Consider the following 26,412-nt stretch of genomic DNA (forward strand, 5'->3'; position numbering starts at 1 on the left):
GCTTCAGTGAAGTATGAGAGTTTGCTAAAAATGAGGATTATGAAAATAGCTGCAGCAGAGACATAGATGCTGAGCTTTGTTTGTATCCTGCACACTCCTACGCCCCTGACTCAACACGGTAGCAGTAGTAGGTCCTCAGTGTGTAAAGTATGCAGTCAAAATATACTTAAACACCCTAATCAAAAATATTATAATCCAGGTTCATTTTCCAGCTGATTTTGTCTTCATATTTTCTTCACTCTCTTTTTAAATTAGGGTGTATGATACACATTATAATCATCATGCATAATGTATGTAAATCTAAAAAACTAATGTCTAATGGTAAAACAGCAGCTGTGTAAACAGTAGAGCATTACAAAATGGAATTAGACTAATTTGCACAGTACTTCAATATATGTTTTAATTGAGCTTCTTGTTATTTAAGGCTTTAAAACATTTATCGTGTGATCTCTTTGATCACACATTCATACCATTGTGAAATGCTTGCGAATTCAAATTCATATACAGTATCAAAGTATCAGTATCGGTTGTGGAGTCAACCTTGCCCTCTTGTGGTGGAAACTAGAATCCCTGCAGATGTACTTTGCAGCGGAACGGGCCTTCACTGTCTCAGTTTCAACAAATGCAATCTACCTGCACCGGGTAAATCACAACATAAGGGTTCTGCAAAAAATGTAGTTGAGGAACCTTATGTGGTTAGAGAGTTTCAGCATTGCCTTCTGGGGACTTTTTTAAACAACCAAATATGGAACATGGCAGCACATCTGCACCGTTAGTAGTGCAGAACCACTGCTCTGATGTTTATTGTGGTAACTAATCTCGCTGCGTTTTCTTATGTGCAGCTTCAGTACCCTGACACCAAAGTTCCCAGTTTCACTTAAAGTGAAATCATCTGAACAACTCTGCACCGTGCACGACACCTCTTTGCACTGTGTGGCGGGAAATGCATGGTCGCAGAGGAGCAGGACAGGGCAAATGCAGTGGCGGGGGATTAGATGGGACGGTTATTCAGCATGGGGCCGCCCTCGGGCCGATGTAAGGTGATCCGTGCTGGCCTCCGCTCTTTAGAGCAAACAACAGGAATAACTCCAGGCCAAGGAAGGGAGTGAGAGAGAGGAAAGGGAGGAGGGAGAAACCTGGGAGTAGGAAGTCAAAGGGCAGGGCTGCCTGACAGCCTATTGGCTCCAGGTTGTGTCAGTCATTTCACTTCCTCCTTGTCTGTGACAAACTCACAGAGGAGAGGGCAGGAGGGAGGGGGAGAGGGAGGCACCCTCGCGCAGCTCCGTCTCTGCTTTTTCACAGAAAACACTGAACTGGGGCTGAAACTGAAACAGGGCAAGACTCGTAAAAGGAGCGCAGCCACTCAGCTCTCCCTCATTCTCACAGTTTCCTGTCGAAGGAGGCCATTTTGTAACCCGAGGAAGCGCACGGCGAAACTTTGGCACTGTTGTTGTTTTTCCCCCTCCCACGGCCGAGGAGTTTCTCAATCAACTTTGTGGACTTTCTCTCCTGCACGGCGACGTCTTTGGACTGGAGCCGCGGGAGGAGGGGAAGAGGGCGGAGGGGGCAGAGCAGCAGGGAGGAGGGCGGTGAGGGGGGGGGGGGACACTCTTCACCCTCAGCGGATCTGCCTTTTATGAGCCTCCAGCGCAGACGGCGCTCACGCTTGTCATGACTCCACCATAGCGGCCTGAGGACGAGACAGGGCAACAAGAGCGGCAGAAGGGAGGGAAGGCCGCAGCTTCCTGGATAAGGACCCCTTCCTTGATCCGCTGGGAGGGGGTGGGCGCGGGACACGGTGGAACCGGGGACTCTCTCCTCAGGGCGCGCGTCCCCCTCGTCTCCACCCAGAGCTCCTGAATGAGCGGGGCCCCTCTGGCTTTTCTCAGACCCACTGACTGCAGCTGGGTGCGCGTGCCTTCCTGCGTATGCGTGTCCGCGGAGCGCCTGGGCCCAGCAGCAGCAGCAGCAGCAGACACGGCTCTGGATGGCTAACGCTAGCCCGTGCATGCCCTCGGGGGCCATGGCCCAGGTCTTCTTCCCCCCCGCGGGCTCCTCGCCCCCGGGCGCGGCTGTGATGCAGCAGGGGACTCTGTCTATGGCCTCCCTGGCTGAACACGGGGGCTTTTCTGTGATGGACCTGACACCGGTGCAGGGCTCCGGTGGGGCCGCGGTGCCTTCACTGCCCCCCGTCCCACCGGGGGTGTCCTTCATCATCCAGATCGGACTGACCAGGGAATCGGTGCTGATGCCCCAGAATGCTGAACTGGGCTACGTGAAACAAATCGCCTGCTCTATTGTTGACACCAAGGTAGGAAGTGTGTGTCGGTGTGTGTTTGTGTATTGAGGCCGGCATGTCAGGTAAAACTGGGCGTATGCCTTCTGCTGTTGGAAAGCCGTTTTAAAAGTGCTTGTCAGGTGACTGGTTTGACTTCTGCGTTCTTGTCGGTCCTCCCTTTGTTTACGCTCTGACACGGTGACACAGACCCGCTCAGAGTGAACGAAATGTCACAGATTTGCTCCTGTGTAATTACGGCAATTAGCATTTTCCCCCCCGGCACAGCTGGAGCGGAGCGCTGCCACATCTAGCACAGCGGACCTTTGATGGACTTCACATTCATTACTGAACAAATTCACCTTTGTGTGTTTGGTGGCACGTGGGTTAGACACGAACCACTGGTTTGAACAGGAAATATACATCAGCAGTTTTATTTCTTGTGTTATTCTAACTTTCATTCGGCATCATTAGAGAAAACACATGTCCACTGTGTGCAGATAATCCAGCGTCCAGGACCTTAATCTACTCGTCGTAATTGAATTGAGATGAATAGTCATGAGGACGCTCCTGTTACAGATCAGGTGGGATCGGCCTGTAATCTTTGTGCTTCGGGCCCACCCTGCAACCGGTCTGGCTCAGCGTGTGCTTTCTTTCACTTCTCCTCTAAGAAGATCAGAGATTTTGCATTTCAGGACCAAAGGGACAGATTAGGTCAATTTTAGCGTCTTCGCTGAGCGCTTCAGTGCTTTTCGTTGTGTTGCTGCTACTTTTCCCATGAGGTCTGAGACGGTTACATCTGTCTGACTGAAGTAGACCACAGATGAATCCACAGACTTGCCCAACGACACTGAAAAACATTTAAAATGGTGGTTTTTTTACTTCATCAATATGGATCAACATTAATTATGGACATAGGTTTGAGCAATTGTGTGTTAAACATACAGGGTGGAGGGAGAAGTAGTGACATCCTCTTTGCAGGACACTAACAGGAAGCAATAAGTGCTATGGGAAATAGGGTTTTTATATGAGAACTGCCATCACTATGTACAGTATGCATCCGCACACAGGCAGCAAAGGGTTCACAACTTTACCTTCCTTAGGTCTTTAGAACCTTTCGGATCTTTAGGCCTCAGGAAGTATATGCTGTGGAACAAGAACCACAAGTTCCCAGTGTGTATTTATATTTCTGAAAGTTTATTCCACATTCCTTTCTCGGTCTAAAAATACTGACACTGTCCGATCGGGGCGGTCGCAGCCGTGTCATACGCTCTGTGTGATGATGTGCAGGACCTTCCTTTCAAACTCCGACCGCACGCTGACCAGCGAGTGCCGATATTCACTCGGAACCTGTTGAAGGCGTCTTATGTCATACCGGCTTCTCCAGTAACGCTTATCACAGCAGCTGCTCTTCCTGTTAGTCATGGAGAGGAGCTCATTCCTGCTGTCGGCCGCTTTGCCTTCCAGCCGCCGGGTCCCCTGCTGACATTTCCATCTTCACTCTGCTGCTGGCGTCGAGCACTGAGGCGGCTGCGGGGGGCTTTTAATAAAAGGCCGCCGGTCCTCTCCACTCTCAGGCGGCTGCAGTTAATGTTGAGTCACACAGGTGAAGCGCTGCTTGATAAACCCATCGACTCACCCTGCACTCGTTTAGACAATTCTGTGGCGTATGTGCGTTTTACAGGAAGGAGGAGATTTGATTAAAACCACAAACATGCCAACTGAATTACAAACAACAGACAACTGTAGGTACTGTAGCTGCTGGTTGTTGTTTGATGGTGAACAACCTTTCCTTCAACGTGTCTCTTCTCATATTATGAAGACTGAGCTCCTGATCCTACAGGTCTCCCATCAGATCTCCCATTAGCTTCATGCACATAACGGGGAACGCGGTTTCAGGGAGCCAGAAAACAAAGGCTGTTGTGCTCGAAGACAGATTAGCAGTGTGGGTAATCTGGCTGTGGATGGCTACCAGTATTTCCTGGAACATTTGCGATTGTGTAGCATTTAAAAAGCTGCTCTATGGAAATTTGGCTGCCAGCCTAACTGGCATGTAAAAACACACACCCAGGGGCATATTATGTGATATATAAATGGGATATGATATTATCTGCATATAGTTTTTAATTCAATATGAAAATGAAAGTGTTTTTGTTAAGTGTTGTTTATTGTTTGCAATTTTTAAACAGTCTTAAAATTCCTTCATTTCTATGACGAAAATGTCACACACACACACACACACACACACACACACACACACACACACACACACACACACACACACACACACACACACACACACACACACACACACACACACAGGAATCCCCCAAATCCCCTAAGCACAAAGCTCCTGGCCTGCTGTAGGTGGGACATTTTGGACAATAGACAGCTTGTCCTGGTCTGCGACACATGAGTTGGACTGTTTGTGTATGCATGAATACCTACACTGCTGTGTGCAGTGGAGGCAGTTCGGTACCCCGCACCCCTGCCCATAATCACTGCTCCCATCCCAGAAAGGGTGAGTCACCGGCTCTGTTTATTCACAGGCTCCCTCCTTGTGTTCCACTGACATGTTTTTCCATTCACTTCTCTGCGGAGGAGCACCCCCCCACCCCCCTCGTCACCCCTCGGCCTCGGCTTTCAACACCAGCCTGCGTTAATGGCCGTATACTGTAGCACTCTTCTACGGCCATTGATTATCTCTCACTGAGGCCAAAAATATGACCCTTCCACACCTTTGAAAACAGCCTGGCTCTGTACCTGGTGATACTCATCACACTTACCTCCAGATGCTTAAACCACCTCAGCATCCTGATGGAACAAGAATTACTAATGTGGACCGTTTTGTTGGATAGAACCAACTGTTCTCTGCATTATGCTGTTATTATCTTTAAGTATATGTTTATTCCTTTCCTTTCCTTTCCTTTCCTTTCCTTTCCTTTCCTTTCCTTTCCTTTCCTTTCCTTTCCTTTCCTTTCCTTTCCTTTCCTTTCCTTTCCTCCTACATGTTATGACGTCTGTATCCTGTCACTGCTACAAGAACAAATACCTCCTACTCTTCATTCTTTCCCTCTCTATCACCTATTTAAATCTAATGCTCCTCATCTCGTCTCCTTGTCCTCCTTGCATCCAGCCTTCCTTCCTCCCTTCTTCTGCCTCCTCTGTCCTGTCCCTGCATTCAGGGGCACTTCTCCATTATTGGAAAGTCACAGTTTTACAAGCAGGCAGAACACATAAGGGAGTGTCGTCCACGCCTGAGACTCCCCCCCTTCACCCAGTTTTCCAAAAGGTGTGTCAGCTCAACTCGCGTTTCGTCACAGGATGCGAGCGGCTTGTGTTGACGTCAGTGGGTGTGCTCCAGTACGCTGTGCGTGTGCATGCATGTGTCAGTGTGCGATGCGAGCCACAACTCGCTGACCCCTGTCATACTCACATTACTGGGTTGTCGAACATGTCTGTGATAAGCTGCTTGGAATCAAGCTCCTTTTAAAAAATAAGATCGATAGTTGTCGCGTGACGGGTGCTGGATAGTGAGCGAACACTGCACCAAACACCCAGAATGTGGAGAGATGTTGTGCGTTTGTACAAATGCATTAGCAGTTACACACACGCCCTGCTGCCCTGGCCATTGTTTCCACCTCCGTTTTGGAAGGAGCTCCTTCTTTATCTCTGTCCCTGGAGAAGCAGTTTGGCCCTGGGAATGGGATAATACTCACCACCTCCTGTTTACCTCACTCCCTACACACACACACACGCACACACACACACACACACACACACACACACACACACACACACACACACACACACACACACACACACACACACACACACACACACACACACACACGCACACACACACACACACACTGTCAGTACTATAACATTTCATCCATGACTTCCCAGATAAAGGCTCACTGCGTGTGTCATTCTGTTTAAAGTGTGGCTGCAGGCGACTCAGTGAGGCCTAAATGACTCAAGTGCTGTAAAATATATGGAAGGGTTTTGTCCAGTTGCTAGATTTTTAAAAGCTCCTGTGTAACCCACGTGTCAGAGCTGCTGGGCAAATACACTCTGCTTATCGACCCCTGGCCATTGTTGGTCAGTGAATGCACGGTGGTCAATCGGAGACGCCGGCGGGTGAACGTGCAGGTGAATGAACACCTCAGCGCCTGATGAGGACAACAGCACTGACGACTTCACAGCGGCCGCAGGGGATTCGTTTCATTGAACCTTCGAGCTGAGACCGTTCTCTCTCGCTTCCCTTTCCACAATATTTGCGGCTGCCTCTCTCTCTCTCTCCCTCTCTCTCGCCCGCCGTCGTGATTTGCATGGTAGCGGAGCAGCTTTGCATGAGCGGCCGCGCCTGGTGTCCCCTGGCCGTCGGCGCTGCGCTACTGGACCGGCTCGGCCTCAGCGGGGGCATTTGACTATTCAAAGCACACGTTACTACCGGGGACGTTTAACAGGAGGGGGCAGAAAGACGGGCGTGATAATGAGCGCTTGAAATGTGGCGCTGAAACAACAACATACACAAAAATTACCATGACATTCTGCAATACAAGTCCTGCAAGTCTGACTGGGACTCTTTGCTTGTCAAGGCCCATTTCTCAAATCCTTACGTTGCCTCTCTGCGCTTCCAGTATTTACTGTGTGACCTGATGATGCTTGATCATGACCAGCTCAGGACTATGTTTAATATTTCTGGGAGACAAACAAAGGATAAAGGAAACCTTTGAATATTGCTGTCGCTAAAGCAGCTACTCCCTCTGACCTATCGTACGTCGCCACACCCACGCTGTTTCTGTGTAATGTGACACGACTCGTGCGTGTTTTGGGTCCGCTCGTTTTCAATCTCGAATGTCACATTTGCTGCTTCTAGTAAATCGCCATTGTTATCGGCATCACAATGCATTCTGGGTATTTGCAGTAATGCCACCTTTAACTTAAAGATTTAAAAGATTCATCATTATAATCAGTTACTATGGAAGAAGTGCCAAATGTGGTGCCAAGGCTGATCAGAACCAGTACCAAGCCGATGGCGTCCGTCAGCGTTTACGCGTCTCATCTGTTTCTTGGATCACGTGTTTCTTGGTTCATTTTAGGTCCTGAGCCCCCTGCATTCCTTCTCCTGCGTTGAGAAAAGGAAACCTTCTGATACTAATCCAGCGATTAACATCGGTGAAAACGATTTTGCGCCGTAATCCAATTGGATACCACAGAGCTCAGTGGTATTTGCTAGCATGTAGCCCTGCGGAGCGTTGGTACCAGTCGATTAAGGGGCATTTGTTCTTATGTCAGAGAGAGGTCAGATCAGGGCAGACCAGTGCTCATGGGTAGACGGACACCATGTATACGACGACTGAAACAGGTCAAAGCTCTGGAGCAAACATCAGGTACCGAGTCGGTAATTTTGACTGAAGCTACGACAGCACAGATGAAAACACACAATGAGTCATATCAAATGAAGGAGAAATCAGAGGAGTTGATGAAAAAGAAAGCACTCGAGAGCTCAACGACATCTAAAGGCCTGGAGACCACAAGTCAAAAACCCCTTCACAGCATCAGCAACATGTGCGGTGTGGCCGCTAACGTGTTTATTGGTGATGTGATTTCTGTCAGAATAACAAATATTAGCAATTATTGTTATAGCTGTAGTCACTTTGTGCAAATACCATTAGCATTGATAGAGGGAAAGAAATATAGTAGTACGTAAGTCCACCCCTCAGTGGGTAAATCAACCTAACTGCTGCTTACAAGGCATGAATGTTGTGAGAGTATATTATCAACACAACATAGTGTATGACAGACACAAATTAGGGAAGGTACAACAAAAGTATATCTTCAAATGGATCTTTCTTCACATGGCTGCATACGGCCAATACAAAGAAATGGAGAAGAGACGTAATATGGTTTTAATCTGTTTCCAGCGTTGTAGCGACAGCAGCCCTGCTCCGTAAATGCGAGCACATTTGTCACATGGCTGGTGTTCAGTGTAAAGCCCTCTGTGTTTTGTGGCTCCCTTTCTTCCAATTAGAGTCTAGCGGGGCGTAAAGGCAGAGGGGATGACTCACGGGGCAGTAATGGGCCCATTGTGGCCCTCAGCAGGCAGCTTTTCTAGCGCCGGTGTGTCCATGGCACTTGGCGCATGAAGAATGTGCTCAGCGTGTGTGTGGGACTTTCCTTGTTCTTTAGGGTTATTGTGGAGGAGCCTGTGTAAAGGTTTGCAGAAGAATGACTAGATGTTTTATGCGCTTGTTGGCTGAGAGACGGGGCATGTTGCACACATAAACAGATCCATTTCACGTCCTCGAGAGCTTCCTGAAAGCCGTAACCAGACCTTCCACTCAGCATCTGCCTTTCTCTCATTATCTCCCATTTGATAATTGCTTCAAACATTCCTTCAGATCGAGGACTTTTTTCCTGCTCGTGACGCTCACGAGCGACGCAGTGCAGTTACATTGTCCGGGCTTCCGCGCGGTTCCACATGAATTCCCATTTTGGTATAGACAATATATTAATCATGTTGCACATAACAACACGCCAAACTGGTTTGTGTTGCCGATGGTTAGAAACAGGTTGTTTGTTTCAGGGAGTGCAGCTCCGTCCACTTCTTCTTCTTGCAGTTTGGACCTCTGCACAGTGAAAACTGACCAGTAAACATCACATGATGGGATGAATGGGAACTGACTAAACTCTTCTTCTTTTAATATACATCCTGTATTGAAGGCAGCACCTGTAGCAGCTGACGTGATGCTACAGGTGGGACAACACAGTAACCATGTGACCAGCAAACGGCTTATGCCTTCACCACAGAAGCAGCTATGGAATTCGACGAGTCATGGAACTATTAGTCACTGATTGACGTTGATGAAATCTTGCTCGTAATGTTTTGTGAACAGTGGCCTATTTAAACACATTACTTTACTTTCTTTTCTTGTCTGACATAATGGAGATATTCTTAGTAAATTGTGCAGCTGCTCTGTACAAATAATACTTGATAATTTGTATTTTGAGTAACAGGTTATTATTATTTAATGACACAGGTGAAATTATTAGATTGTCTGAAAGCTAATACAGCGCAAAGACGTGTGAGACGTGACATTTCCTCGAACACCGGGTAAAGGCCTGTTTTCTCTCTCTGCTTGTCACGAGTCAATGAATTCATTGCACGCACAGCGGATTGAATCCGAGGTTCGTCTCAACTTACCTGGCCAGAACCAGGCCAAGGAAGGACGGGGGGGAGGAGGAGGGAGGGGGAGGAGGGGGAACGGCGGGGGTTAATGGCGACAGGAGCCGCTACCAACAAAGGCTGCTTCAGAAGAGTGCGTGTCTCCCTTTATCCCCGCATCCCGCTCTCATGCCTGGTCACGGCTCTCGTGTTACCTCCCCGTCCTCCTCCACGCTCGGAGCAGAATGAGATGCTTTGTGCCCCTCTCCTGCTCCAGGCTCAGCTTCTTCCATTCGCTGGCTGCGTGCGCATAGACAAACACGCTCAAGCCACTGAGCATGCTCTGTATTTCCTTTTGCTCAGGTCTATGATGGACACATTTGTGTTTGCTTGACCTCTGCTCTGCCTTCGGCCTGTTCGTTCTTACAGTATGAACATTTGTCCATTTGTCACAAAGCTTCTTTGTTGCGTGCAGGTAACGGGTTGAATACAACGTGTGTTTTACCCAAAAACCCAGAAATTTGTGGGTTGTGTTATGTGTGTAGGAAATTATTGGGTGCACATTGATATGGTCTGTTTTGTGTTTAGACACAGTGTGTATGTGTGTGTGTGTGTGTGTGTGTGTGTGTGTGTGTGTGTGTGTGTGTGTGTGTGTGTGTGTGTGTGTGTGTGTGTGTGTGTGTGTGTGTGTGAGAGAGAGAGTGAGAGAGAGTGTAGAATCTACTCCCTCACTGGTCTCTCAGGTTTGCACACAGTCATCTCTGGTATGTAAAAACTAGTGAGTCAGGAATGTGAACCTGATTTTGCCTCTGCGCACACAAACTGAATCACGAAAAGCACATCCACTATATCAGTATAAATTCATATCTGTTGCAAACGACAACAGTTGCAAATTGTTCCAGTAGCTCCTGAGACTGTTTGTCCATCTGTGTAACTTGCAGATCTAGAAAACTGTGAGGACTACAGCCTCCATGTTTTCCTCTGAGGGGAGTTAAGTTTGACATTTGATCCCTTAATGCATCTTCACGAAGGCGGATATCATACTAATATGCTCCCTCCCACTGATAAACCACATCCTGTACTTCGGTGTGTGTGTCTGTCTTACGTGAGCCACCTCTCGCTGATCCGCAGATAAAACCCTTGTGACAGTTAGCAGCTTTTAATCAGCTTGGAGAGGCGTGGCGCTGCTCATTCATAAAGCGTGACGCTCAGAGACAATGAGGTCGCGGGTAACGTTCAGTGGAGCGGCATCACGAGGGGATGGAACAGCTTTACGTCACGCCGCTTTTCAGGTGTCGCTCGCTTGTGTACACACTTCTTTGTTGTTTCCTTTGGTGATGCTTTGCTTCTTTGTTCCTGCCAAGCCCGGCAGCCAGCTGACGTCATGGCTATTCCTTGTTCACGAGCTGTCAGTCACATCGCACGCCAGAGCTCGTGTTCACTTGCAGCGTGGACTCTACAGGTGATGAGGCTCAGCTGTGATGTCATCGAATGAACGCTTGACGTCTGAGCACCAACATTTTCAGCACAAAAGGAAAAATTCCTGTGAGGTGCCAAGTTCTTGTCAGGAGCTAATGAGGGCAGATCATTGACGTCTTTACTTGGCCGTTGCCGGGGCAACCCCTCATTAAACACCTCATCACTTTCTGAAAGGTGGGGTTTGTCTTTCTGCGTCTCGTGCCCGACATGTTAACGAGGATAGAAAGAGTTGTTTTCTAACGACGGGGACCTGTGTCTTAAAGGGAAACTGGGTTATTCTGTGAATGGACCAGTTTGCACAGCAGTCCCAGTCCCATCATCGTCATCTAGGAGTTGTGCAGGACCCTGTGATGGTCCGGCTTCTCAGCAGCCGCACTGTACGCGTTCGTGGGTGAACGTGCACACGGGGGCGTATGATTTGTTGCACAGCGTGACGTGGATGTTTAAACAATGTCTGCCGTTTGAAGGGATGTAGCATGTTTCCTCTTGACTTTAAAATGGCTACATGAGGTTCCTGTTGTGATAACCAGCTTCTGTAGCAGAAGACCATGTAAGGCTATAAAGGTCACCCGTGCACAAGCCTTGGGTTCTGTCCGCGCTCGCTCGCCGCTGTTGATCTTCGGGTGTCATCGTCGGGCCCTAAATGCTTGTGCAGAGCTGCAGGGCTGTGTAAACACGAATCCGCTTCTGTTTATCTAAAATGACTCAGGCCTCCTGTTGGTTTTCCCTGGATTATAAAACGCATACTGCAATAAAGTCTTTACGGTGGTTCAGGTGGAGTTTATAGTAGGTCACTTTCTCTGGAGTTTAATTCTACAGATTTCAAAAATATTCCAGTATCCAATTGTGATACTGTGATAATAACTTTGTATTAGTTATATTATTAGTAGGGATTCTGTCAATCTGTCAAAACATGCAACTAAACTTTCTATATAAAGAGTGTGACTCAGGGTGCAGATTACCTCACTCACACAATTACTAATACCAGTTTGATGCTGCAAGTTTGGTTCTATGTGGGAACAACGGTTCAACGTGTTGATGACGGCTAAACCACCAGCAACAGCCTGTAATGGGTCAGACAACAGGTGGCGAAATAAAACTCATATCCAGGGCTTCCTAATTCAAAGTGTGACAACTGAGTCAAAACAAAGCACGAGTGAATGAGAGTGAATGAAGAGCTCACACTGATGCAGATTACATCCAGGAGGTTCTGCCGGTCAAACAAAATACAGGCTTGGTGTCAAACGACTGCGGATTTGACTGAATGCGAGTGCAGCTGCCTCATTAGCGAGACTGTGTTGCCCACGTGCGTGTGTGTGCGTGTGTGTGCGTGTGTGTGTGTGTGCGTGTGTGTGTGTGTGTGTGTGTGTGTGTGTGTGTGTGTGTGTGTGTGTGTGTGTGTGTGACTTGGTGGTCGAAGGTGGCTCATGCTGTGCTGCAGGAGGGGAAGTGATGGGGAGGATGAAAGCAGAAGCAAGTGGCTTTCTCAGCAGGACATGAAAGCGTCTGCGTTCTTCACACATGCTTTATATAAGGCAGGTCTATATTTAGAAGCGCAGCTCGACATCAGTTTGACAGCGGCTGGACATCAGCGATGGTTAACGTACAAGGAGCCAATGTCCTGTGAAAACACAAGCTGCAAGTTAGTTCAACGCCTCTGTAATCTGCACCAATCTGCACAGACATGACGTCACAGGAGGATTTACTGCCTCCAGTGCATCTGCTCCTGCTGCACTTCTCACACCTGTCGACCACTGCCTCGCCGGCTGCAACCTGCGTCACGTGACCCGCGGCAGCGGCGGTCGGCGAGGAACTCACCCGCCGGAGTAGAATTACAATGGAGAGGAAATGGCAGCCATTTCCCGGGCATCGAGCGAGCGCGTGCGTGCGTGTTTGAATACAATGTTTTTCAGCTCCGGTTTCCGCCGCAGAAAGCCTGGTTCCATGACATCACGCCGACACGGGCAGACGGGTCCGTGCGCGCGCGCGCTAGCTCGGTACACGCGCAGCGCGAGGTCAGATGTCAGCGTGCGCTCGTAACCACGGCTGAGGGCGACGGTGTGACGCTCGTGGCAGCAGCTCCCACGGCAACAGAACGCGTCAGTTCGGCCAACGTTGGGGGGAAATGTGATGAAGGCTGCGGTGAACGTCGACGCAGCTCTTCACGGGTTGAACGCCTTCGGTTTAAATTAGAGGTGGACGCGAGCCGATTAGCGTCGTTGCATATTTGTGTTATTATTAGTTACCACAAAAACACTAGAAATAAGCTTCTCTATGTAATGATACGGCCAATGAGACTGGGGACCCAGATGTGGTTGTGTTATCGTTTCTTCACGGTGCTGTAGTTTGTAGCATTTCCGTCAGTTAATGAGCCGAGGAACCTTGAAATATCAACCATTTATTTCCTCTTTAATATTATCGCCTTTATTTTCTAGTGGAAGTAGAAGGTTGCAGTTGCTTGCCTTGTATCAATTAACACCATCTCTCTATGGCCAGAACAGTAGAATTACTTCTGAACAAACTAGGTTAGTTACAGTAAGGCCTTAGTGAACAACTCTACCACTATATCAGCTTGGAAGCGAGAGAGTGACAGAACTGTCCTTCATGCATGCGTTTGTCCTTTGGTCAAGAAAACCAGGGAGAAGCTGACAAACAAGCACTGAATAGAAATAATAGAGTTATGGAAAACCAGGGGCAGAGTGGGGTTAAAGAAAGACTAGTCTAAAATTGATTGCACTCATAATGGCTCCATTGGCTCGACGGCCTGAAGGAATAGGCAACGTTTGGCAACCTGATCCCTGGAAACCAGCGGAAAAAGGCTACAGCAGAGACACAGCCCTGTCTCCAGGCAAACCGCGGAGCCCGATAATGCAGCAGGGCCTTTGTCTGCAGACGGTGTGCAAACACATGCCAGCCCCAGCCTCAGCGCGCACACAAACATATAGAAATGATTGTGCAGCCTCAAGTCAGCGTTTCACATATTCCTTTCTCACCCCCGCCGACGTTCGCGACTGCAGCCGTGGGAGCGAGAGAGAGGCGAAAACGCTCGTTTTCCCCGAGGGCCGCGCGGCTTCGAGGAGCTGTAAAGTCCAGCGGTCGGCTGAGACGCGGCGAGTGCAGTCGCGGTCGGAGCCCTGTGTGTGTTTTGGAGACTGGCGGCGGGATAATATGACGCCGACAGCAGGCTTTAACAGCACAGAGGCTGGAATCAAACAGAGCCGAGCGTGTCCTGGGATCTGGGATCTGTGGGTGTTCGTAATTACAGCGGTTACTCTCATTTGTGGCCATTCCAGGTACTGATGCGTGCATGATCCACGCCTGTCGCAGCACCCGTGGCTTTTACCGTAAGTCTGGGAGCTGTTTTAGATTCACTATTATGTGAATCCGCTGAAGACCAACATGTCTTCCCAGAAACAGAAAGACGCAGTACATTTAGCTGCTGCTGCTATCTTTATATCACCGGTATGTGGCTGTCAGTTGCGTTAGGGTTCCTGTTGGGAGCCACTTTGTGCTTTTTTTGTGCGCTCTTGTTGACTGTGTGGTCAGCAGCAGTGGCCCGCTGCTGGGGCGTGGTGGACTCACTGTGTAGCTTGGCTGCAGTTCAAGGCCTGGATGTGGTGCGTGTGCTGGGGCCGTAGCAGGGACGCTGTGCGGATGTGTGTCTGCGAGGACACAACGTACGTTTCGGCGCAGAAATAAGCGCGCGTCGCCGCTCGTCACGAGGGCACGTCTGCCGGTAAGAGGGTTGTGTTATTGTTGGTCCAAGGTGGAGACCAGGGTTCCATTTCCTGTAAGTTGTTGGAGCCAGATGGGAAAACAAAAATAAGAGCGCCATCAGAGCCAAACGTCTGCCCCCGGGTCCCGATCGGGTCCGTCTTACAGGATCAGTGAATGTCTTATTCTCTGCCTCTGTGTGCTTGTGGCAGCCTGTGTTGCTGTGGTCACTGAAACAAAGCAGACTGTATTAATTATTCAGGGGATCAGGGTTTTCCCATGACAGCCTCCTTCGCTCTGCTGACTCCGGACCGACACGCTCATCTCTCATATCTTCTCATATCTCTGGAGCAGCTTCATGGAAACACCTTTGTGTGTGTGTGTGTGTGTGTGTGTGTGTGTGTGTGTGTGTGTGTGTGTGTGTGTGTGTGTGTGTGTGTGTGTGTGTGTGTGTGTGTGCGCCTAATCAAAGAGGGACCCAAAATCCTTGTTTTTCTACCATTGTGGGGCGCTAAGGCAGCTTGTGGGGCCCTTTGGCCTTAAAGGCCTTTTTGAGGGTCAAGGTGTGATTTTAGGGCTAAGGTTAGAATTGAGTTTTGGTTCGGATTAGAGCAAAGGTTGGACATCTGCCTTTAGTTGTGATGGTTAGGGTTAGGTATAAGGGGCTAGGGAAGGCATTATGTGGGGCCCCACTTTGATGTAAGCGGAACAATGTGTGTGTGTTTGCGTATGTGCTAGTGTATGACTGATAGGAAGATCTGATCAGGTTCCTCCTTTGTCTTCCTTTCCACACAGACCAGTTTGCGTAATTGGTGGATTGTAGAGTTTTTTTGTGGACTATAGTGGTTTATACTTAACTACCTGATATAACCCACTCGAAAAAAGCAACCATAAACAATCATTTCCAGCAAAACTGTTAGTTCTGTTTTGTCCTTTAACTAAGCTATTTAAATATGTGGTGACCATTAATTTACGTTTTATTTAAAATTGACAGAACAGTTAGTGCGTCTGTTGAGTTTCATCCAGTTCCTTATTTTGTTGGTGTTACAGCCGACTGGTTCTAATTCAGTATTTGCTTTAGGTTTGACTGACAGCTAACACGTGGACTCCTCTTTCACAAACATGCTGTCGTTCCGGACCTAAGCAAATGCTAGAAAAGCCTGTTAGTAATTTAACTGACCTTGTTAATGACAACCCTGTTAACCAACGTTTCAATTCTGACTCTGTGCCCTGCAGTTCCCGGAGTGCGGCTTCTACGGCATTTATGACAAGATTTTGCTCTTCAAGCATGACAGATCCACCAACAACATCCTGCAATTAGTTAAATCTACCGTTGACATTCAGGAGGGAGACCTGGTGGAGGTGGTGCTGTCTGGTAAGTGACTGTCTCTGTCCTCTCAGCCATTACAGCCTTCATAGCAATGTAATGTAATGTGATACTCATTATTCATTACTGATGATACCTCTAAAATCAGTTCTTATCTGCTGATTTTGCTTATTATCTTCCAATGGCTTTATCTAATCTCCCATAATGTGACCTGCCATCACTTTTTCCATCCTTCTTTCATTGTGTCCATCCCTTCATCTTCTATTCTGCATGTTACTACAGTATGATCATATGCTTCCTGTTTTAGCCGCCGCCACATTTGAAGATTTCCAGATTCGTCCCCATGCGCTCAACGTGCACTCCTACCGGGCTCCAGCCTTCTGTGATCACTGCGGGGAGATGCTGTTTGGTCTGGTCAGACAAGGGCTAAAGTGCGATGGTAAGAAAACCATGGGAACGAGACACTGCGGACGGGGTCCTTGAATGTCACTGGGATGTGAGCTGATAACGAGGACTAAGTGTGCTGCTTCTGCTCCCTGGTTCCCTGATCTGCGTCGCCCCCTGCAGGCTGCGGGCTGAACTACCACAAGCGCTGTGCCTTCAGCATCCCCAACAACTGCAGCGGAGCCCGCAAGCGGCGCCTGTCCACCACGTCCCTGAGCAGCAGCCAGTCGCTGCGCCTGTCCACCACGGAGTCGGTGTACAGCGTGGGGGTGTCCTCCACCTGCTCAGAAGATGCCGCTCTCATCCGCTCACACACACAAATGGTACGGGCGCGTCCATGTGCACAGTGATACACATATACATATTAATTTACATAATCTTAGTTTTAAAGATGTTGATAATGAAATGCTTGGTTTTTCGCTTATGTCTGTCTATTTCACTAATAGTCCTTGTCCTTCACGCTTTGCTAGCCGCGCACGCCCAGCGATGCCAGGCGCTTCTACACGGGCCGACCGGTCCACCTGGACAAGATGCTGATGAGCAAGGTGAAGGTGCCTCACACGTTCGCCGTGCACTCGTACACGCGGCCGACCGTGTGCCAGTACTGCAAGAGGCTGCTCCGGGGGCTGTTCAGGCAGGGCCTGCAGTGTAAAGGTGAAACGAGGGAAACGCCTCCATTCTGATATTATATATTATTCTTATTGCGGCCGCCGTACACGTGACCTGACCCGTGCCTCTTATTCTCCTCAGACTGCAAATTCAACTGCCACAAGCGCTGTGCGTACAAGGTTCCTAACGACTGCCTCGGGGAGACCATCGGAGGTGAGGGGAATATAAACACACCTCCTTATTAATGCATTTTCCCCTCTTAGCCCTGCATGCATATTAAACCCAACCTGGCATCTAGCGACGCTTGTCTGTTTGTCATCCACGGCTGGTGCATTCTGGGATATTCCCTGCCCCACGCCTCTAGACTCCAACCAGGCTCCATCAGCCTGTCCAGGTGGTGTCTGTGAGCCGCCATCTTCATCGACCTTATGAAATTTAGGTCTTTTTACTACGTCTCAGTCGAGCACAGGGTGCAGCACGTGACCCGTCATCGCGCTCTGTGGTGCTATTCGCTCAGGAGTGGCTCTTCAAGGACTTGTATGCGGCTGCAATCATGCTTCTGCCAATTGCGATCAGTCTCCTTGTCTCTGTTTTTAAGTAGCTGTGAATCAGCGTCTGGTGTTTGCTGAACATAAAGCGGTGGCCAAAATATTTCATTTGTGGTCATGAAAGAAGGAAAATGACACAGAAAGCTTTGTCCGCGTGCTCTTAGAGTCCTTTAAAGGCAGTTTTTGTTCCATCAACAGATCATAAATGCTGCACTGACTCACTGAAGCTTTCATCCTTTTTATTATCTTGTCATCTGTCTATGTTTGACTTAATCTAACCAGACTGTCACTAACCGTCACTAATGTTTTTATCTTCTCAGACAACAGAAGTAACTCTGGTAAGTGTCTGTGCACTGATGCATGTGGAGCCGCGTTCGTTTATTCAAAGCACCTTTGTCCCACAGTAGATGCTTAACAGGTCTGCTGACTCGACGGGAGGGTTCTGCTTGTTCCCGAGAGCTGATACTAAACATGGTGAAGCAGCCTTTGGCTTGTGCGCTGCTCAAATATGGAATAAACTGCCAGAGGAGCTGATTACACATGTGTCCAAAACTAAACACATGTTTATAGTCAGAATGGCATTTTTATTATAGTCCATTGCTTCTCTGGGACATTTTGTTATTCGTGTTTTCCTCTGTCCTTTCTACATCGTCTCATTCTGTTCCGTGTGTTTGATCTTCATGCTTTTGTTTGCAGTTTTTCATTTTGTATTATTTAGCTTTGATGGGGTGCTAATGCATGTGGATTGTGTGAAGCACTTTGAGGTGCCTATTAGCTTTAAACATATATAAATAATTTCTTTCCTAATAATGTCTTGATAGTCGTCATAACAACTAGTCAATAACAACTAAATTTCTTAAATTCTTCTGTGTTTAACCCCTTCTCTCCCTCCTTGATTGCCTCAGATATGTTAAGTCCCAGTACAGACCCTGAAGTGCCAATGGACTATAGCACAGAGTACGACACGTCAGACAAGTCTTCGATGGACGACTCGGACGAGGCCTGCAGCATCCCTGGGTCCTTTTCCCCTGACAATAACCAGGACGGAACCAGTGGAGACCAGAGGTGAGAGCAAAACACACAAAACAGTACAAACACATCCTTAAATGTTATAGGGCCACCAGGAACTCAGACACATTTCTTCCTCCCAGTGTCATTAACATTCCGCTAATGAGGGTGGTCCAGTCGGTGAGGCAGACGACCCGTCGATCCAGCACGGCCATTAAAGAGGGATGGATGGTTCACTACAGCAACAAGGACACATTGGTACCACCGTTACTCTCATTCTACCTCCTCTCAGGGTCTTTTTACCAGTCTGGAGTATTTTTGTCATTGTTGTGGTATTTAAAAAAACAGATACAGCATGAGTGAGTTTGCTCCAGATGCACGCACTTGCTCACTTTTCCATGATTTATCGTAGGAAGCTTGTGTTTAGATGCAATTTACTTGGAGACATTTATTATCTCCGTCCTCTCATAACCGCTTCTGCCTTCGTCATTAGGTCTCTGCCTTTATGCACTTTACTCCTTCCATTTCCTCTTATTTGTGCATCTTTGTGCGTGCGTGCGCATGTGTGCTTGAAGATTGATGATGGGGCTCAGTCTCATGAAGCCCAAAACAAGAGCACTCAGTAGATATGTGCTGACTTCAAGCTAAAAGCCCATTTTCTGCCTCCTCCTGCTCTGATCTCTGTATTTGACCTTGAATCAACTTTGCAGTCCTCAGTCTTTTTGTCATTTTCCTCTGCATCTGCACTAACGCTCTCCTTCTCTCTTTCGTTTTGTGTCTTTTCTCTTTCTCTCCACTTTCTGTTAAATCCTGTAGCTGCTCGTCATTCTCCTCACGTGGCCGTGATTCTCTTCTTCTTGACGTGACCTCAGAATTTAAAGTGCGCCTTGAACTTTACCCACCAATTCATGCCCCCCTCCCTCTTTCTGTCCCCCCCCCCCACCCTTCAATGTCCAACCATTTATTTGTTGTCACCCCATCCGACCGAACCTCTACAGAGAAAGAGGCACTACTGGCGTCTGGACTGTAAGTGCATCATCCTTTTCCAGAACAACACCACCAACAAATACTACAAGGTAACTATGAGTGAACGCGCCATTCGTTCGTCTGAAGTGTGTCACGTTTTCATTCATTGCATAATGGATCCACCTGCTTGCAGGAGATCCCCCTCTCTGAGATACTGGAGGTGCGTCCCGCTGGCAATTTCACCCTCGTTCCCCCGGGCACAAACCCCCACTGCTTCGAGCTCATCACAAGAAACATGTGCTACTTTGTGGGGGAGGACCCCAACACCCTCCCCTCTTTGACCCCCAGCCACCCCCAGACCCAACCACAAACCCCTCCGTCGCCCAGTCAAGTGGCGCCCAACAGTGGCATCGGGCGCGAGGTGGCCAAGGCGTGGGAGAGCGCCGTCCGCCAGGCCCTCATGCCAGTCATCTTTCAGGACGCGCCGCCAGCGGAGGGTCACACGCCTCACAGTAAGTGGAGAGGAGCCAGTCACAGAGCGTGGACAGAGCTTATTTAACATCTGGTCCAATAAAGCTTGAGCTGCATTGGCCTGTTATAAGGTTATAGGTAGCAATTATTTCAATTATCACTTAATAATAATTATTTCACCTGACTATGTGTACTGTATGTTGAGGACTGAAACCTATTACATACGTTATACTTATTTCAGGGCAAGCCTCAATCAGCATATCGGTGTCCAACAGTCAGATCCAGGAGAATGTGGTATGTGGAACCTTTCTGTCTGAGACATTATTTTCTATTCCTTTGATGTGGATGATGCTTTAATGACATATCAATTCCTGCAGGATATTGGTACAGTGTACCAGATATTTGCTGACGAGGTGCTGGGCTCCGGCCAGTTTGGAGTGGTGTATGGAGGTACGTACAGCAGGCCTCCAGTGACGTGTGCATTCGTGTGGGGTTCAGCTAGCAAACACGCCTGTTTCTGACTCCTCGTCGCCAGGAAAGCACAGGAAGACGGGGAGGGACGTGGCCGTCAAGGTCATCGACAAGCTTCGCTTCCCCACGAAGCAAGAGAGTCAGCTGAGGAATGAGGTGGCCATACTGCAGGTAAACACACCGTGGGTGTCATCCGTACACACAGCACACGCTGATGAACACTCGGTTATAAACTGGATTGTGCTGTTCAGCCAAACAAATACACCCCTCCCTCCGTAATTACACCACCCAAGCGTCCATGTTGTACATTTTCACATAAAACATCGTGATCAGACCAAACTTAATGTAGCCACAAGTGTACCGCAACTAAATGAGAGTTCGCTGTTGACACGCGACACCCTGTAATTATTTGAACTGTAACCTGCAATCATTTGGTTGAGAACAATTTGTTTGTAAGTCTGGAGTTTATTTGTACCTGCGCACGTTCAACGACTAAAGGAATGGGAGAAGTTGGCTGGAATGTGCTTAACACTTTCTGGGGTTACCTGATGGAAACAGATTGTTCAAGGCCTGAACAAAGCAGCCTATGATTTCTGTAGCTGCAGTGGAACGGGAAATAAATCCACCCAAAATCCGCAGGGTTTTGAAAATCCGCAGGGTTTCTCTCAGTCCGGAAAACATGAGCGTGAGTTGTGTAGTTTAACAGCAGGACGCAGAGCGACTGCTTGCATCATATATCAGATGCCTGATAAGAGTATCCAGTGATGAGTCACAATGAAGTAATCACACAAATACCAGCATGTCATTTCACAACAGTCAATATTAATCCGTTGCACATACAGTAATAAACACCAGTGTGCCCCATTTAACCAGTAACCAGGAGGACGCTTGATTTGAGCAGAGCGTGCGCCAGCAGGTGGAGACAGAGTGACTGTGGACCGGGTTATTTGTGGCCGACTTGTCAACAAGTGGCACTACAGCGTCTCACTTCCCCGGCAGCTCTGCAGTCGCTCACTGGGCCTTTCAGGCTAAAGAGGCACTGCCACAATCAGCAGGTTGTGGAGTGAAATGCGTTTTAAAAGTGATCCTCGTCTGATTGTGTCAATACGAGTGTAAACCCGGCTCCTGGCATTTCTCATCAATGACTGGCTAATCATACGCTGTTTTTTTTTTTTTTTCTTCCCCTGCTGTGTTTCACATTCATCCCCCGTGGCTTGCTGACACTTTCCGCCTCTGTCGCTCATTCTTCTCACTTTCACCTCTCGCTCCGTCACGCTGTTCCCGCCTGTCGCGCTGTAATCTGCCCTTTATATTCGTGCCATCCCTGTCAATGCTCCACCGCCCCCCTCCCTACGCCGGTTTAAAATACAAACCTCCTGCTCCTCCTCCTCGCCCGCTCCAGAGTCTACGTCACCTGGGCATCGTGAACCTGGAGTGCATGTTTGAGACCCCGGAGAAGGTGTTCGTGGTGATGGAGAAGCTGCACGGGGACATGCTGGAGATGATCCTCTCCAGCGAGAAGGGCAGGCTGCCCGAGAGGCTCACCAAGTTCCTCATCACACAGGTGTGTGAGCGCTGAAACCACTGCTGTGTGTATTGCTTCAATAACAACCTATTATTACAGACAGTGACGTCTCATTGCCGCTTGGTGCCTGTGGTCAGCCGGTCTGAGCGTCACAGTGTGTGCGGCTTCACGGTTTCGTTTGACTCACCCGTTTCCTGTTTGCGTGTGTGTGTGTCTGGCGCGTGCTTGCACAGATTCTCGCAGCTCTGAGGCATCTGCACTTTAAGAACATTGTTCACTGTGATTTGAAGCCTGAAAACGTGCTGCTCGCCTCGGCCGATCCTTTCCCGCAGGTACGCACGCGCACACACGTGCACACACACACACACACACAACATCAACAGCTCCCCCATAATTCCACTGCTCGTTTACTTTCCCCCAGGTGAAGTTGTGCGACTTCGGCTTCGCCCGCATCATCGGCGAGAAGTCGTTCCGCCGCTCCGTGGTGGGCACGCCCGCCTACCTGGCTCCAGAGGTGCTTCTGAACCAGGGCTACAACCGCTCGCTGGACATGTGGTCCGTGGGCGTCATCATGTACGTGAGCTTGAGCGGGACGTTTCCCTTCAACGAGGACGAAGACATCAACGACCAGATCCACAACGCGGCGTTCATGTACCCCCCCAACCCCTGGAAGCAGATCTCTGGTGATGGTAAGACGAGTGATCCAGCCGATCATGGTTCCTCACTCTGTATTTCTACCATGGCTGTGGTGTGGAGTACACACTGTATTTGCACTTGTGTGTTTACAGCAATCGACTTGATCAACAACCTGCTGCAGGTTAAGATGAGGAAACGCTACAGTGTGGACAAGAGTCTCAGCCATTCATACTTACAGGTACAGGAGCACAGAGTACAGAACATGCACTATTTAATAGTAACAACATGTTTTAATCCTTGCTTTAATTTCAAGCAGATATGAAAACACAAATGGTTCTCCTTCGTATATAGACTTTTGCAAAAGCTTCAATAAATACGACTATTATTTTAGCTCCACCACTGAGAAAGGCCGATATAAATAGAAGGAGCCTTTACTCAATAAGCCATGATGTTCTGGAACGTTACTACTACAAATGAGCTTTTCCATTCACTGACTGCTTGGATGTTTTCTTCAAAACAATTTGTTCAGCAAAGCGAGCGGATTTCTCCGAAGGTCTGAACCTCCTGCTGTTGCTGCTGCCGTCGTTCCTACAAGAATGTTCTCTCATTCATTAACCTTCAGTGTCACAGAAGGCAGAACTGTAATTTCTTAATTACCTCAGTGAGAAGCCAGAGACGCTCGAGGTTATTTGAGGTCTCACACACACTTACTGTATTGCACACTAACACACACGCTAGTGCTTGACGATGCGCTATAAACACATTAGAGGCCTTTTAACTCGGATCTCATTTCAAGACTCCTGAAACTGAAATTCCACCCCCCCGTTTGTTCCCATGGCTCATTTTTCAGGACTACCAGACGTGGCTGGATCTGCGGGAGCTGGAGACCAAACTGGGCGAGCGCTACATCACCCACGAGAGCGACGACAGCCGCTGGCAGGCGTTCGCCCGCGACCGCACGCTGCCCTACCCCGCTCACCTGGTGCCGCCCGCGCCCGCGCCGGGCTCGGACGACGAGGGCGGGGCGGAGGACTCGGACGTGCAGGGCCTCACCGAGAGGGTCAGCATCCTCTGAGCGAGCGGCGAGCGGGGACTGGAGCTCGCGTAGGAGTCCGGCTGTGAAGACCGGTGCCGGCCCTCGGTCTCGCAGCAGCGATCCCAGCTCCCAGCGAAACCCCCGTCTCGTCATTTACCTCCGCTGCTGCTGGTGCTCTTTCGTCTTTTGTCGAATTGTTCCGCGACGGAGGCTCGGCCGATTCTATTTCTCGTCCCAGCGGGAGACTTGTTACAGGCAAAACTGGAGTAAAGCTTCCAACTTGGAAGTGGCAGCGGCGCGGCAGAAACGGCGCGTCTCCCTCACGTCGGCACAGAAGCGAAGCAGGAAACGGCGTCTCGCGCCAACGCGTCGGTTCAGGGGGCTATTTTTAAAAAAAATAAGCCACATCTTAGAGAGTTAGTGCTGCTTTTGTGTCATATAATTGGCCTGCCTGGAATCACACTCACACTTTCACATCTCCAGAGTGACAAAAGACCTTCTCTGCTGGTAATTACCCATGTGGGCACTGCCTCAAACCCATCTGCATTCACAAATGCATTCTCATGAACATTTCCTCTTAAAGTATTGATCTGGTGAAATAACTCCCTCCAGTAAACCATCCTTACTCTTAATATAAGGTGAAAAATCTCTCCTCGCATTCGCCTGTATAGAATTTCGATATGCTACTGTATCAGTGATAAGTGGTGAATGGACATGTTTTAAGTGAGATGCGCCCTCTCCCTAGGATGGACCGACCGGCTTTGTTTACTTAATTAGTTTCTGAAGAGTGTATGTAGTCCATTTGTTGACAACCTGTCGTGTCAATATGTTGCATGTCTTTGTGAAATACCCCTTATTTTGATGATATAAACTATACTTATGATGGTTTATAAGACACTTGTGTAACCTGAAGTTTATATAGTTGTCAAATACCGTGTGTAGACTGTGTGTAACGTGTGTGGAGGATGATCTTAGCTTTGTAACAGACAATACAAGCCCAACAATATTCTACCCGTCTCGGAATTTTCATTTGTTGTATAATCGATGTGTGCCGACGGTCAGACACAAAAAAGACAAGCAGCCCGTGATACGTGTTGAGCATTCAATACTCAGATACTTGTCAGTCATACACGGACAATTTGCTTCTTCAAACTGCGAATCAAGCACAATTACAGTGCTTCAGAATTTCGACAGCAGAAGCCAGGAAACCTCAGACAAAGACAAACAAAAGGAGAGGCCCTCTTGCACTGCGGCAGTAAATTACTTTTCTACTCGCAGCCTGACAGACTTATTTTCCTCGCTCTGAATAAGAGGAGACTATTCCACCAATGCCCAATTTTCAGGGACACTTAATATAGATACATAGATATGACTGACTAGGGGAGAATGTAATTTAAAAATAAAAAGTATACAGCCCCTACGCACCTACACACAGTTCTCATTAAAGTGCATATTGGACCATAAATACTAGACATACCAATATGGGTTATGCTCATAAATGGTAGTGGTCTTGGAGAAATCGCTCAACATTTTGCCACATTGCATTATAATATAAAGTCACTGTATGATGCCATTGCTGTACACACACCTGACCTGATCCCTGCTGAGCCGCAGCAGTAGCTGCACATTGTTCCCTCGCTCTCCTTGTTTCTGTGGCACTAATCCTGGAGCCGGCTGATTACTGTACTCTTTACCCACTGGATAATACAAAACACTGACAAGTTCCCAATTAATACACAACAGAAAAATCAACTGGTCCTCAGCGGTGCACACACATTTTCGAGACAGATAACACCTTAACTGAATGAGCCCTTTCAAGGAGCTCAACGCCAAAGTTGTTTACTTTAATGAATTGCCAGAATAATCCAATGAGAACAGAAATCTCATTAGACCTTCGTATTGTCCGATGGCTGCAGATTATGCTGTGAAACCTGCAGCAGCGAATGCCGGTTACAGTGAAACAGCAAGTCTCTGTCATGCATCATACTGTAGCATGGCCGATGGGAGGGGGACACTGCTGAGCTTCATGATCCCATTTGACTGGTCGATAATATTGACTGCTTGTCTGAATTGCTGTTTACGCTGCATTCATGTAGCCCATTAGACATGCATTTAGCGGCTGATACACCTTAAAGGCTAAGCTTCACGGACTTTGTAGAAGGTTTTAACAGACTACAATAAGCAGCTAACAAAAGCTACAATTTACCTTTCATATTTTTAAAATAGGCACCACCCACTCATTCACAGCTACGAACTCCAATCAACCTAATTGTACGTTTTTTGACTGTGGGAGGAATCCGGAGAACCTGGAGGAGACCAGGATCCTCCTGCTGTGATATACTGCGTATGGTACATAGCAATAGATTCAATGACATTTACTTTGAAACGCTGCATCAAAAATGACCTTGCTGTGACGTGCATCGCTTAACTATATGTAAACTCTTGCTGCAGATATGCACAAACCCTTGCTATGCTGGTTCAAATGCGCAAATGCTCATTTCTAACTGGAATGCATGTCAAATAAAACAATAATGTGAACAGTGTTGCGGCGGACTACCACACGTACAATACACATCACAGAGTAAGTGGCACTTAAGAAGACCTTGTGGCCATGGAGGCGAAGAGTACATTGTGTTCCATTCTGTGACGAGCGCACTTCAGTCTGCTACTCTGGTGAAAGTGCACTTTCGTTCCCCACTCACTGCATTATCATTGTCAAATCGTGCTAA

At 48.2% G+C, this 26,412-nt stretch overlaps 1 protein-coding gene across 4 annotated transcripts; it reads left to right on the plus strand.

The window, feature by feature from the left end:
• The first annotated feature begins 1,597 nt into the window (after positions 1-1,597).
• On the plus strand, positions 1,598-24,692 carry prkd2 (protein kinase D2). Of its 4 annotated transcripts, XM_029171576.2 has the most exons (19): positions 1,599-2,311; positions 15,879-16,017; positions 16,277-16,408; positions 16,537-16,736; positions 16,884-17,067; positions 17,164-17,235; positions 17,891-17,908; positions 18,476-18,635; positions 18,722-18,836; positions 19,577-19,654; positions 19,738-20,056; positions 20,257-20,309; positions 20,393-20,465; positions 20,551-20,657; positions 21,889-22,050; positions 22,245-22,343; positions 22,433-22,700; positions 22,800-22,885; positions 23,498-24,692. In XM_029171576.2, the coding sequence occupies exons 1-19, from the start codon at positions 1,988-1,990 to the stop codon at positions 23,720-23,722; spliced, it is 2,814 nt and encodes a 937-aa protein (XP_029027409.1). In that variant the 5' UTR covers positions 1,599-1,987; the 3' UTR covers positions 23,723-24,692. The 4 variants fall into 4 exon arrangements, with proteins under 4 accessions (XP_029027407.1, XP_029027408.1, XP_029027409.1 ...); XM_029171574.3 differs by having other exon boundaries at positions 1,598-2,311; positions 22,433-22,885; XM_055513993.1 differs by lacking the exon at positions 17,891-17,908.
• The last annotated feature ends 1,720 nt before the right edge of the window (positions 24,693-26,412 follow it).

This window comes from Betta splendens, chromosome 13, assembly GCF_900634795.4.
Source record: "Betta splendens chromosome 13, fBetSpl5.4, whole genome shotgun sequence".
NCBI classification, from domain to species: Eukaryota; Metazoa; Chordata; class Actinopteri; order Anabantiformes; family Osphronemidae; genus Betta; species Betta splendens.

Bases quoted from the DNA above. Each gene is read 5' to 3' on its own strand.
- prkd2 (XM_029171574.3), top strand. From the start codon at position 1,988: ATGGCTAACGCTAGCCCGTGCATGCCCTCGGGGGCCATGGCCCAGGTC. The intron at 16,018-16,276 runs GTAAGTGACTGT...TTCCTGTTTTAG, and splicing joins GGTGGAGGTGGTGCTGTCTG to CCGCCGCCACATTTGAAGAT. The intron at 17,068-17,163 runs GTGAAACGAGGG...TATTCTCCTCAG, and splicing joins GCAGGGCCTGCAGTGTAAAG to ACTGCAAATTCAACTGCCAC.